Source organism: Chenopodium album, chromosome 26 (genome assembly GCF_948465745.1).
Source record: "Chenopodium album chromosome 26, dcCheAlbu1.1, whole genome shotgun sequence".
In the NCBI taxonomy this organism is placed as follows: domain Eukaryota; kingdom Viridiplantae; phylum Streptophyta; class Magnoliopsida; order Caryophyllales; family Amaranthaceae; genus Chenopodium; species Chenopodium album.
Genome location: NC_137859.1, coordinates 13,101,365 through 13,116,036, shown reverse-complemented (window position 1 = coordinate 13,116,036; position 14,672 = coordinate 13,101,365). Strand labels below are relative to the sequence as shown.

The window sequence follows — 14,672 nt, the reverse complement described above, 5'->3', positions numbered from 1 at the left end:
AAATGAGGCTTGTGATACAAAGCAACACAAGCGGACGCCTAAACCTTAAGGGCCGAGGGCAATCCTGTCATTTGGCGACGAAGTGCGGCTAATAAGTTGAATCCTGACTGCCAAGCTGGTTAGGGTAGTCATAAGCGGGACCAGATCACGAGTTTTTTTTTTGTTTTATTATTTTATTTTATTTTTTTATTGCGTATAGTGAGGTTTAGGGTGCTAGAGTACGTGCTCGCACAATATCTACAAAGGTCTAACAATACACTAGCATAATAGTGATGCAACACTTGGTACAGAGCAAAAAGCTGAGCTTTGTTTTGGATTTACATTGTATTTCTTTATTTCACATATTCGTGATAATGAAATCTAATGCTTCAAACTAGAAAAAAACATTGTATAAAAACATTGGAAAAAGATTGTATTCTAACAATTACACTATACATATGAGTAGGCAATCAATTGAATCCAAAACCATGACTTTCCTATATGTAAATTAGCAATGGAGCAAATATGAATTGCGTGTGCACAACTTACCATTTTCCTTACTTAACACCCAATCAAAGAATCCAATCCTAATGTCACTATCCTTAATCCCTATCTTATAGGAGTAAATCACTAATCTCTCCTTATTAAGCATAGAAAATTCATCATATCATAACTCAATTTCTCCCTTCACTTTAACAAAACAAATAAACTTCCTAACTACCTTCTCTCCCAAATCGAAAATTCACTCAATTCCACTCTTCTTCTACTACATCTATAAAATCACCCCCAAAAAAAAAAAAAAAGTCATCTTCAAAAAGAAAAAAGAAAATTAAAAATTGAAGCTTTCATCAATGGCGACCGTTTCAGCTTGGCCAAACAATCCAAACCCTAACCCTAATTCTTCACCTTCTTCCCCAAATTCATTCCTCGCAGTTGATCCAAACCTCCCACCTCCACCTTCATCACCGCCGACTTCCATGTCGGAGCAATCTGATCACCTCTACTTCGATTCCAATCCCGAAGAATCTGATTCTCTCTCTCCTCCTTCTTCTCTTCCCCCAATTCGAACTTCTTTATCGGAAAACCCTAACCCTAATCCCAATTCCCCTAATTCGCTTTCATCTTCTCAACCTCTTGCTCTTCTTCACGTTTCGTTTAATCAAGATTATGGGTGTTTTTCATCTGGGACTGATCGAGGGTTTCGAATCTATAATTGTGATCCTTTTAGGGAAATTTTTCGAAGGGATTTTGATCGAGGTGGGGGTATTGGGAAGGTGGAAATGTTGTATCGATGTAATATTCTTGCGTTAGTAGGTGGAGGAGCTGAACCTCAGTACCCTGTTAATAAGGTTATGATTTGGGATGATCATCAGAGCAGGTGTATTGGGGAATTGTCGTTTCGGTCTGAAGTTCGCGGTGTTCGGCTTCGGCGTGATCGAATTGTGGTGGTTTTGGAGCAGAAGGTGTTTGTTTATAATTTTGCTGATTTGAAGTTGTTGCATCAGATTGAAACTAGTGCTAATCCGAAGGGGTTGTGTGAGGTTTCGCAATCGGCCGGGAAGTTGGTGTTAGTCTGTCCTGGATTGAGGAAGGGGCAAATTCGGGTTGAGCATTATGCTTCTAGAAAGACTAAGTTTATTATGGCTCATGATTCTAGGATTGCTTGCTTTTCCTTGACTCAAGATGGAGGTCTTTTGGCTACTGCGAGCTCGAAGGGGACGCTTGTTAGGATCTTTAACACTTTTGATGGTACATTGCTTCAGGAGGTAACTTCTAATTCGAGTTTCGTTTTTTCGCTTGAGAAATAATTTATATTTGAGTTGTTTCAAATGGCATTGCTTTTTGGTATTTCTTTCTTATAGATTAATTTATGTATTCATGTGTTTCATAGCCAATTTGATTCACAAGTATACACAGTGAGAATTTTGTGATATCAAGTATGCCTGTGTCTTGTGATGCCGGATAGTGATACTTACTGTTTGTAATCGCGAGATTGTGTGTAACTTTTGATGATTATAGGGCTATAAACATTACGAGATTGTGTTTAGTTGACGCCTGACAGCTCTCATAAAGTTGCTTCATTTGTTGAGACTAGGTTGAAGAGAAATTGTAGTGTAGTTGAAAGCCAAAGAGGCAAAATGCAAAATTAAGGCTGCTAGGTGAAGAAATTTCTTTTTATCTTTTACATTGTGGGGTAAAGTGATAGCTGGTATGTTTGTAGTTGATGTAAGGAGAGAAATGGATAAGAAAAGGTAATAGTTGACTAGTGAAATAAGTGAATGCCTTAATGGTTACTTGAGGGCCTCAAGCTTTATGCTGGGTTTGGTTTGGTTTGGTCGTTGACTTGAGAAACGGTTAATAGCTTGAACAATGCAGCAATGGTTACATTATATGGCTCATCAAGGATGTCATGAGATTTAATCACAAATTATGTGATCACTCAACATGTTAGAGGTGATATTAATGCAAACAAATAAAGGCATAATTTATTGGGAGTTGCGACCCCTGAACCTTGGTTGCCACAGTATTTAGCATCTGACAACCACATATGCAGCTGAAAATATGAGTATCTGTAGCTTATTCTTTGTGTCCACTTAACTATCATAGATGTTGACTTGTAGTAGTATTCATTTTCACTAGTTATGCTTGTTTGTAAATAATCCCTATGGAAGATTATCTGATTAAACCCCAAATGACAATTACAATAACAATTTCTCTAATATAAAGCAGATCTAAAATAGCAAATCATATATTAAAGCTGAACTACTAAGGGTTTTGCTTCCCATGGCATTGGCATAATGTTCACCATGATTTATCATTGATTGTAAAGCATCTTTTGCACCAGAGATCCAACACAACAAGTTGAGCGATGCAGGAGGAGAGAGTGAGAGACATGTTGTAGACGTGTACTCTCTTGTAAACACATAAAACTGTTACTTTAGGAGGAGGGAGCCCATGTTTTATCACCTTGATAAACACTGGGTGTTTATTAAGTGGCATAGTTGTAATTTATTGTGGTAAGTAACTAATGTTTGTCAAGAAGAAAAAATAGTATTTTCTCACTATAGGAGCACCTTTGGTTCCTATCATTGAAAAAAAAATGCTTTAACAAAGAGGCATCTCATGGAACTAGGGTTCGAGAGGGGGGAAAATTAGAGAAGAGAAGAGGCGACACAGTTTGTATAGGCAATTAGGCATATGAAACCAGCATTGAGAAAAGCATTCTTCTCGCTTGGTTTTACCTTTGTTTTACTAGAGCTGTACTATTAGGGACAAGCTGACTCCATTTCCTGCTTGCTGATGCCCCCCCCCCCCCCCCCCCCCCCCCCCCCCTTCTGTATTTTGAAATATTTTGTTTGCGGTCAATAGCTGGAGATAGCATGTGAATTCACTATTTGTGCAATAAGTTTGGAAATATACGGTTTCACACTGCTTCAATCATCATTTAGGCTTCATTGTGAACTAATGGCATTAGGCTTCATTGTCATTAGTAAATTGATTGCATGTACAACGTGCTTATCAATGTTAATATTTCCTTGATTTTTGTATTACGCTGGACTGCTTCAACTTTATTCTTTTTTGTTGATTAATTAATGTTGACGTGGGTTGTATTGCACGAGTACTTTAAGGGATTAAGGCTCCATTCATTTGAACCTGCTTAACCCTGTCTATTGCAGGCCCCTATTTGATTTTTTTACTATTTTGTAGCTTTCATCCTTGAGTTCTCTCTCAATGGCATACAAGATTGCCAATGAATCTTACACATCAGGTTTATTGGGTACTGTAGGTAAGAAGAGGTGCAGATAGAGCAGAGATATACAGCTTGGCCTTCTCTACAACTGCTCAGTGGTTAGCTGTTTCAAGTGACAAGGGTACTGTGCATGTCTTCAGCTTGAAAGTTAATTCTGGTTCTCCAGTCAATGAAAATCCAAATCCTGCTCCCGAAAGCAATGCTGCTGGTGCACCTGCTGGCTCATCTCTTTCTTTTATTAAAGGTCAGTCTGCCATTACTTGCAATTTTATTTTTATTTACTGTGTCTTCTGTTGCGTCCTAAACATCAGCAACTTGTAAATTTTTTCCTCTGTGATACAATGTCAGTTAAACTTACAAGTTACTTAAAACTTTTTATATATTTTTTTCACAATGGATTTTCTCTGGCGACAATCAAATATCAGACGACAAGTATTTCTCATTGCTTCAGAACTTTTTTCTTATGTTGATTGTTACATGTAGCTAAAAAGGGATTTTCTTGTACTAAGGAGTTTGCTCATCTGTTGAATGTATCATATCCTACTGTTCTTTTAGTGAGCTCAATGAGTTACATAGCCTAACGAAGGATATTGGGAACATGGACACAATTGTCTGCACTCTGTTAGTTTACAAATATTTACTCAATTCTCTGTCGTCCTTGCCCCTTTTGTCTTCCTCTTAGTTTACTTACCATTCATCCATTACCTCTCCTACAAAGAATTTTGCCCCCTAGCCTACCATAGCTTACTAAGGATTTTGAGTAGTATAGATTATTATAAACAATTAACTTAACTTTTAAGGATATTTGTGTAAATTTGCTATAGGTTGCTGATACTTGCATTGAATAATCTTTTAACTTCAATAACTTTTTAACTTTTTTTATTCATCTTATTAATATATTTTTTTTTCCTTCCGCACTTGTTCAATTACATCTGCTCTTTGATAAAAATGCTTAAAACCAATTTTTTGGCTAGACAGACCATTGTAGTATAATATCATTCATTCTTTCTTTAGGCGACAATTTCATGAAAAGCCTAGGCTGTGCAAACTGCGAAGTATGTATTGCCTTAAAATTGTTCTCAGGCCTCTGTAGCAATCAAGCTGATGGTGTTGATACTTGCATTGAATCTGATTTTGTTGGTTGTGATGCTTGCCTGCTCCTCTGTTCTCGTGATTAAAATTTTGTGTTCAGTTTACTTGGAACATTTAGAAAAATATGGCACATTGTTTGGTTTTTATATGAAATTAGGTTGATAATCATAGATAATGCTAGATAGTACTTGTAAGGACAGTTTTTGGTAGTTTGGAGAATCAAGCTAAGGCTGATATGTCATTGATCTCTGTTTAATTTATAAGGTCATGGATCTTTTCTAAAGGTTGCTGATTTTCTTGACATTTTGATGTTGAGTACGTTAGAGGAGTATTTTAAAAATAGCAACTTTTGTCTTTCTTTTTGTCAATTAGTAGTTTCATCCGTTAAGCTGTTACTCTACTTGTCTTTATGTATCCCCTTTTTTGCTGTCAGTTACTGTCTTGTGACTATAGATTGATGAAAGTGTACTTGGTTTTTGGAAAAAAATCACTCTAAAATATTATACTTTGTTTATATTATCTGCTGGCCTGAGTCATTTTCGTTGTGCAGGAGTATTGCCTAGGTATTTCAATTCAGAATGGTCAGTTGCTCAATTTCGTTTACTTGAAGGGAATCAGTATATCGTTGCATTTGGGCATCAGAAGAATACAGTGGTAATTCTTGGCATGGATGGCAGGTCAGTAACCAAATAGATAGCACATTGGTTTTATTGTTTCTTTTTGTGTGGTATAAAGTATATACAGCTTTCTAAATTACCTATTATGCTAAGAATGTGTATTGTTGAGTGTTGCCGAGTTCATCATAATTGTAGACATTTCTACTACTATGCTGATGATGATGCGGATGTAGGTTTATTTTCCTCCTCCCCGAATGGGAACTAAGATCTCAAATTAAAATACATTATATTGACAGCTATTGGCTGTAGTGGGAACACTTTTCCAATTAAGTCCTTTCCATTTTCAGCTTTTGAAGGGTGCACACTGAGGTGATAGAGAGCCTGCAGGCTGTAGTATATCCATAGTTTTAAAGCAGTTTTTGATGCTGATTTTTTCAACTTCGATAGTACTCTCTCTCTCTTTTCTCTCTCTTTTTTTTTTATTATTATTATTTTTTTTATTATTTTAATTTTTTTTTTAAATAATAATTTTTATTTATTTCTGGGATGAATATGAGCAATCAAAATTACTATTTTTTGGAGGTTACAACTTGATTTATTGATTGAACTGTCTACAACTCTGCCTTTCTACTTTGCTGATTTCCTCCCTGCTTAAATTTTCCCTGGTGATTGGGCAAAGCTTCAATCCAGCTTTTGCCATCTTGATTTCATGCCTAGCTTGGATATATTGACCCTGGTGGTTGTATGGAACTTTTTTACTTCACATTGAAATTTTCTTACACCTTGTGCTTCCTACACTATTGACCCTTCAAGCATTATAGGTCTTAATTCAAAGCCTCGTTGACATGAAACCAAGTGATCTTCTATTAGTTTGAATATCCACTGATCTATGCAATGGAAGTCCTGAATTTTTAAGTAAGGCCACATGAATTTAGTCACACCTGCATCACTAGGTGATAGTTGGAGCCCTGTGGAGGTGCCTGCACAACTGAAGTGAGAAAATTCATCTGTAATTAAATTTCAATCCACTGTTAATCACAGGATGAAAATATGCTATAAGATCACTTGCATGTATTTCATAATAATTGCATCTCATTCACAGTAGTAGGTCACTTGCATATATTTACCCTCCCCACCCCTGGTCATTCACAAATCCTTAATGATTCGACAGAGAGAGAGATAGAGAGAATGTGATGACAGATTGAGGAAGGGTTTTACATTTTGTTTTGATAAAGTTCTCTCTTAGAGCCATCAGGCCGATGTGTAGGCGCTGTAGGACAATCAGTGGTGTTACTGGTGTACCTCAGTAGTCAGCATACCTTTTTCAATCACTGAAATTTTCATTGACCTTTTTTAATCTACCTGTATTTTGGGTCTAAAAATTCTCGAACTTATTGGTGAGATTCGATATGATCTATTTTTTGAAATTCATGATACAAGAATCCAGTAGCAAGACTCCAAATTCCAGTCACCATCTTGGGACATCTTATTTTTAAAATTTCTCCTCTTCAAATTGCAACATAGGACGTGCATGATGCATCAATAATGAATCCACCCTTTTCTGCGTTGTATAATTCAAACCAGGCGAATCCCTCTCCTTTGTTTCTAGTTGCTTTTTTTGTTTCTGTTTTGGAAATATTTTATGGTGCCTTTATTGCTTCAGCCCAACCATACACACATCCGTTTTTTCTTTTCCTCCCCTTTAAGTGAATACGAGTACTGGAGAACTTTTTTGTAAGCATGTTTGGTAATTTATATGATTGTACTATGGCCTATACAAGTTTTTTGATGACTGACAGTTTTGTTTGTAATGCAGCTTCTATCGTTGCAAGTTTGATCCTGCAAAGGGTGGAGAGATGACCCAACTGGAATATAACAACTTTCTGAAGCCAGAGGAACCCTTCTAACAGAAGCACAGGAAATAAAAAGAATGTAGCATTCCTAGCATTCCCACTCCTTCAATGTATATTGTTATGATTTTTGTTTAACCATCTCGGTTACCTCTGTATCTATTAAGCTTTCAGAGGTATATACTGCGCATGTTTATGTTGTAAATATTGGCTTATTACTTATATGGATCGCTGTAATTGGATGCTCTTTAACTGATAAGATGTACTCGTAATATGTGAAGCTGCTTACTTACAGACCCTTCCTTGCACATGTTCTTTTATAATGTCATTTTAATATTTCCTACATTTAATTTTAGTTGCAATGTTTCAATTTTACATTAATTACCCACCATGTTTGGTTATCTTTAATCTTTCACATTTATCTTAAAAAAAGTTACGTAAGATATAGTTAGAAACTTAGAATCGCGTTAAATATACTTTTAACATATTAACTTTTTATCGATGATTAAAGTTTTGATGGTTGAAATTATGCATTAGTAAGTGTGAAAACTGAATTCGATAGCAAAATACCATGACAACCACGTCGGTGGCCTGGTCCTGGTGGGTTCATACTGAAAATGATCTTTACAGTGTTTAGACCAAAAATCATCACACCTCTATTACCATTTCCTAGGTCACCGCTGAATGCCTAAATGTATAGATTCCCTGGGTTTCTTGTGATTGTCTGTTGCCTTTTTTTTTCATTTTTTTTTCTGAATGGAGTTATTATTCTTAATTTATTTTTACTAAACTTTACTTATTTTTAATCTATAAACCATATAAAAGTTCAAGAGGGGAGTTACTGTTCTTATGAATAGTAACTTCTGGCGCTATTACCCCTTTGCCCCCAACATTAATGTATTGCCAGATTTGCCCTTGCTTGCTTTGACTTCCTTTGCTTAAGCAGGTGGTTTTCCTTCTTGCTTGCTGTGGTGGATTTGCCAGTTAGAGCGTGGGATTGGGTTGATAATACATATCATCATGATTATGTATTCAGAATTGTACTTAGTTTCGTTGATTGCTTATGAATTAGTGTATGGTAATCTGCTTAGTGTAATTTGGTGGTGGGAGTGGGTGACTGAGGTCTGAGCTGGTACGGTGTACAGTACTTGATACTGTTTGGGTACTTAGGTCGGTGTTTATGGGCTGCAAAAAATTGCTTCTTCTTAGGACTGTATATATATACATGTCTGGACTAATTCAGGATGGGGTTTGTGCGATTTTCTCTCTGTAAGTGTATTCCTATTCATTTCCTTTGAATTTCATTGCTTTATTGTTTATTTTTTTGTATTCCTGTTCATTTCCTTTCAATTTCATTGATTTTGATTTTTTTAAAAAGTTTATTTATTATTGTTTATTTTTTTCTATTGCATTTTCTGAATAAGCAACATTTTGATTGTTCTTTGTAGTGTATTTGTGTCGTCTTCTCTCTGTAAGTTTATTCCTGCTCATTCTGTTTTTTATTTAATTGCTTCCTTTATTTTTTTTTGGTCTTAGTTTCATTGGTTTCTTAATTTGTTTGGTTCTTAATCTCATTGCTTTCTTTAAATGTTAAGAGGTTTGTTATTGTGTGGTTTGTTTCTTTTTTTTTTTTTTTTTTTTTGACTTTTTTCATAAGCAATGGCCTAATTGTGTGTTTTAGTGTATTTTGTTGGTATTGAATTTGCATGCATCCCTGTTGTTTTGTCTTTTTTTTATGTATTTTTTTGTCTGTATATACATGTTTTGTATCAATTACCTCAATTGTTTACTATATTGGGTGTTATTTGGGTTGTATGGTGTTTAGAGACGGAATTAGCATAGTTTGCCTAATATTGCATGGACATCTATTGTGTACTTCTGCAGTAGTGAGTTTAGTTGTTTACAGTGTGTGTTATTTTTTGGCTGTTCATTTATTGCTTTTTCAATATATACATTATTTGTTTACAAGTCCATTTTCTTTTTGAATGCGGATATACTCATTATTCGTGATGTGGGACTTTCAGGTGTCTTACATTTGTCCGGGTATTTGTTGGGTGGAATCTGCTTACAGAAGCTGCTCTTTTTAATGGTACGTCGTTTTGCGCCTACTTTGGGCATGTCTTCCTTTTGGGTTTGTCCATGTTTAGTATGCTATTTGGTTGTTGGATAATTGCTTATTTGCTACATATGTGGGGCTAAATGTTTAGGGGTATTAGTATGTAGGTAGTATGGTTTGTGCTAATCTCTTTAGTTCATTTTGTTGTTTATTGGGAGGAGAGTGGTTGGGGTTTTTCTTGGCTTGGGTATTAGTTTACAGGTTAGGAGTAGGCATGTGTGGCCCTCTGGTGAGATGAGGGGATATGAGGTTTATAAGGTAAAACAAAAAAATATGTTTATGGTTTATTAGTAATTGGTGGTTTATACTTACATAATTTCCCCTTTTTTGTTGTGCCCTTTATAAGAGGGAATTGAGCTGTTTAGTGATGTGGGTCTGCTTGGAATATGTATTTTGGCTGTTGCGCCTGTTATGGTTTATGTAGTTGTGCAGCTTTTCTTGGGAGAATGTCCATTTCTTACATTTGAGTAAGGGAATCTGGTCTAAATGTGGTTATTGCCATTACAGGTTATGGCTGCTCGACCTAACAAAGTGTTCATTCCTTTTGAACCTCTTTTGCAAAAGATCACTGCTTGGCTGCAGTTCCCAGCACCAGTTTACGGATTCATAGATAGTGCTAGGAATAATGTGTGGGTGCAGGTTGTGCGGTCAAACAATTGAGCACGCTTGACATTCTTTGGTGGTGATGCAAGTACGGTTCAGGAGTCTCGTGAGAGGGCAGCTCAGAAGGCTGTGAAGAAATTGATATATCTTTTTGGTGTTAAGGTTTCTGATTTTACATATGATCAGATTAGACTCCATGAATTATGTTTGAAGCTGTTTAGGAATAAGTGTGCTGAGTTATTGCAAGAGAAGGGAAAAACCCCTAGGCAAGCTGGAGGGGAGAGTTCTGGACATAATTTGGTTGGCAATGGTTTTCATGTGTCCATTGATTATGCAGAGGTTTTGGTGATTGTTGTGCGCAAGACCGGTGCATCTGTGACAGTTATTGAGACGACTTGGGTGGAGGGTCATGGCTTTGTTTCGTGGGTTATGGTTAATTGTCCGCGTAGTAGTAATGGGATGGAGTGCATTTTCAGTGAGTTCAGTCCTTTAGCAAGTGTTGCTGAGCAAAGGGTTGCAAAGAAGGCTGTGTTTTATTTAGCTTGTAAATACAATCTGGAGATAGTCGATGCTAATTATGGGGCTACAGCAAAGTTGAGTAGAGAGTGTTACTTGCTAAGGGAGAAGTATTTGGTTTTAAAGGGGCATCTTGATCGGTTGGAGCAGACTCCTCAACTTCCTGCTGCCATGAACCCTGTGGTCCTGGAGGAGAATGTGCCTCAAAGTGGCAAGGAATTTGAGGTCCCTGACAGTAACACTATATGTGTTACTCCTGCTAAGCGAAAGAAGATGTTACAGATAGCTCATGAAAAGGAGTTGGGGGTAGGCACCTCAGATCAGGCAGCTTCTGGCTTGCTGGAACTTGGACAGTTGTTTACTAATGCCGAGTCTAATTAGCTGGAGCTTAGAAGTTGTAAGGGATTGACATGCTCTGTTTTCTTTAGTATGTAGAATGTCAGTTGAAGAAAATGGCCGTTTTGATTCTGTGTCGGTTTATGTAAGGATAGTGCCACTAGGCTATGCAGACTGATTATTTTGGGTTGTAATATTGGTGTAGTTAAAGTGGCAGTTATAAAGGTGCCACTTCTTTTGTTGTAATTAAACATATAATGTGAATATTTATGAAATATAAGTTTCTTTTTTATGTGTTCTTAATTGTTCTAATGGCACTAACAATTCTTTCAATGGCCTTCTTTGGGTTTGTATCCTTTATTATGTGATGGTAATTGACGTTCTAGGATATAGCTTGAATTTTCACACAAATCCGTTAGTTCTTTTTGAGTTAATCTTATTGATTAATTTTCACAAATTCGCTTGAGGAATTGAACTATTCATCTGGGTGTCTACGCATGTGAAATGATATGATAATTTATTCTGGTTTTCTTTATGTTCTCTTATATTTGTCATTCTGGTAGTATGAACTCTGTACATATTGTATGATGTTTGAGTTGTAAATGCTAATGTATATAGCTATTGTTAGGATACGGAATTGTAGCATATACACTGAAGTCCAGCATATCAGTGCCATTTTTATAGTATGTACAACTTAGCAAACAAAAAAAGAGTACAAAACAAAGAGGGAAACCAACAAACGTGGTTTGATTTGTGGTAATTATTGCTTACTAATTTACAGGATGGTTTCATGTGTATTCTGCTATTGAAAATTAACTAAGAATTTAGAACAACATGGTGGATTGCCAATATGGTATTCCTTATTTATCAAGAAGAAGTTGCAACAGGGCAAATCGAGCTGTTCATTTGTCATCCCAAACATCAGCACTTGGGTAAATGCTTATATATGTATTTGTTTTAGTTAAATTGTTGTTTCTTTACCCAAGGCGTAATGTAGGTTAATTATTGGATTTAAACAATTTCATTATAATAGGGAGCAAGAAGATGGGCAGCCTTCTTTTGTACGACTTTCAAAGAGAAATCGTCCCTTAGGTGGACCGTTAGAGTTGTATTTAGACAGGTAAACAATTGTTCGCTTGGGTGTGTTTGGAGTAAGATTTATTAGTTTTTGGTAATGTGCGTGACCACATGTGCAGAACGAAGTCGATTTGTTCTTCTCTTGCATATGGTACTGCTGGTGACCAAGAATCTCTAAGGTAATTAATAGTGACTTCAGTAATGTATATAAGTGTAGTATGCTTTGCAGTAACATGGTTGCTTTGTATGGTTTTTTTGATGAACTGTGACTATGCTCAGTAATGCCCATGGATGTAAGCCATTACCTCAAGAGAATGCAACCAGAAGAAAACGCACCATAGCTGATATGGCTCAGACACAACCAAAGAGGTGCATATTGTTGGTAACTGGTTTTACAGATTGGTTAGAATGGACAAGTTGTGCTGATTTGTTTTTGGTGTACAGTGGTTCATCACTGAAGAAAAAGAAATCTGCTTCAAAACCAAAGCTGCATTGTATGTTTGTGAATAATTTAACCTAACATGGATTTGAACTCTATATTATTGCTTTTGTGAGTTTTGTGAACTAACTTCTATTAACTAAGTCTGTATTGATGCCAGTTATTCCTGCTGCTATGTCTGGCCAGTCGTTACCCATGGATTCTTTGAAGTTGCCGTGTCCTACACAATGTTTAAAATGTGCTGCCAAAAAATTTGCTCTTGAAATTGAGAATTTTTGTTGCAGTGGTGGAGAGGTGAAGATAGCAACAAATGAATATCCTCCTGAGCTACAGCGTTTGTTTACGTCAAAGGATGAAGATGCAATTCACTTCAGAACTTATGCTAGGTTATACAATAATTTGTTTGCTTTTAGTTCTATAGGAGGGAAATTTGATGCAAGCACTTACAAGGGTATATATGTATTTAAGATGCATGGTCAGATGTACCATTTTGTTCCAGACTTATTGCCTGATAAAGGCACCCCAAAGTATTTACAACTGTATTTTTTTGATGGGCAGAATGAGGCTAACAATAGACTTAAATGCTTTACAGAGGTAAGGCAAGATATCATTGATATTCTCATGCGAGTATCAGAGCAGAATCCATATGCAGTGTTCTTCCGATTTCTCAGAGAAAGACAAATTACTGTGGATACTAAAATTGTTCTCAATCAAAGTACGGTTCTAGATCAACGTGTTTTCAATGCACCTGCTGTAGATGATGTTGCAGTCATATGGCCAGAGGACGCTTCTTCTAGCCAAAGTTTAGGTCCTCATATTCTGGTAACTGGAAAATCTGATGTATCGCATAGAATTTATCATAACTATGGTCGTTATGACCCATTGCAGTATCCTTTATTATTTCCTCGTGAATATAAAATTTTTATTTTATTTTATTTTTTTCATTTTGTATATAGTTCTCACTAAACTTAGCTTATTTTTACGTAACAATCTTAGGCCGTTTGGCATAATATTTTGTTCAGATTTAAACCTTTTTAGACTAATTTTACTCAACCAATCACATTTTTGTTAGACAAAAATTTAATTTTGATGTTGCTACATGTGAACGGCAAAGCTGTAAGTAGAGCATAATTATCTAATTATTTGCATTGCTTAGGATACTTGCAGTTGATTGTCAGTTTCAGAGTTAGGCTCAGAATCTGATCATCTTGTTTAGGGGACCACTCATACATACTGTACCAATTGCTAACCATGGAATTTCAATCTCATTTAGAGCTATGCTTAAACTAACATATTCTGTAATTCATTACAATTTTCAAAAGTAATGTTATCAAATCATCAATGTATGGTTTGTCTGAAAACAAAGTGTATATACTATACTAGTTAGTTTTTCAAAGAAAAATGTATGCAAAAATGTAGGCCTTTAGCCTAATACATTATCTAATATATACATGGTCATTCCATGATTATCGGTTAATTCAGGTGTATCGAATGTGCTCTGTACATTTATTGTGCTCATTACTCCTCTCAAAATGATAAGAATGTGTCGAGGCCTAGAGGGCATGGGATGCATAACTGCTCATATAGTCATATTACAATTATAAGCGTTAAAAGACCAACTCAATCAAAATCTCTATCAGATGGTTGAGGCCTTACCCAGCGCTTTATATTCCATTATGAACGGAGGGGTATGTGAATGAGATTCAAACTCGTGATCTTTGTGTCACATTGTCTCAGATACCAAGTTTAAAGGCCAATTCAACTAAAAACTTAAACCGATGGTTGAAACCCAGGAGTGTATTCTATCAATAAGTAATTATTGCACTAACTAATTATAAATCACGATCTGTAATTAACATCAACAAGCAAGAGATATAATGCAATTATTCTCCAAAATTTCTTGTAGAATAAGAATAATGCAAGTAAATAATATTATACTCATATTTGTATTTTTAATTGTAGTTTTCTATAGACTCCAACAACTGCATTTCTTGAGATGCTCCAACCTGAATTTGATTAATAAAATGGCCTTATTAGTTATTGAATTAATTAAGTCATAATAACCATACAAAGTGGCCATTTCTAACGGGTAACATTGACCCAATCATATTGATAAATGTGTAAAAGGATCCTCCATTCTTTTATTCGGATCTAGTACATAATACAGACAGATTTGAAGATTGTTCACTGAAATTTGTGTTCTGAATTGACCTGGTCATACGTACGACTCAAGCATTTTAAAATTTTAATGCCAAGAAAAATACAATTTTTAACCAAAAATGTACATTATACGGAG

At 35.8% G+C, this 14,672-nt stretch overlaps 1 protein-coding gene across 1 annotated transcript; it reads left to right on the top strand.

Annotated features, from left to right (window-relative positions):
* The first annotated feature begins 619 nt into the window (after positions 1 to 619).
* LOC145617439 (autophagy-related protein 18a-like) lies at positions 620 to 7,583 on the top strand. Its single transcript, XM_081672143.1, has 4 exons — positions 620 to 1,745; positions 3,767 to 3,974; positions 5,373 to 5,499; positions 7,256 to 7,583. Exons 1-4 carry the CDS (start codon positions 831 to 833, stop codon positions 7,344 to 7,346), a joined length of 1,341 nt encoding a protein of 446 aa, XP_081528269.1. The 5' UTR covers positions 620 to 830; the 3' UTR covers positions 7,347 to 7,583.
* Positions 7,584 to 14,672: the final 7,089 nt, after the last annotated feature.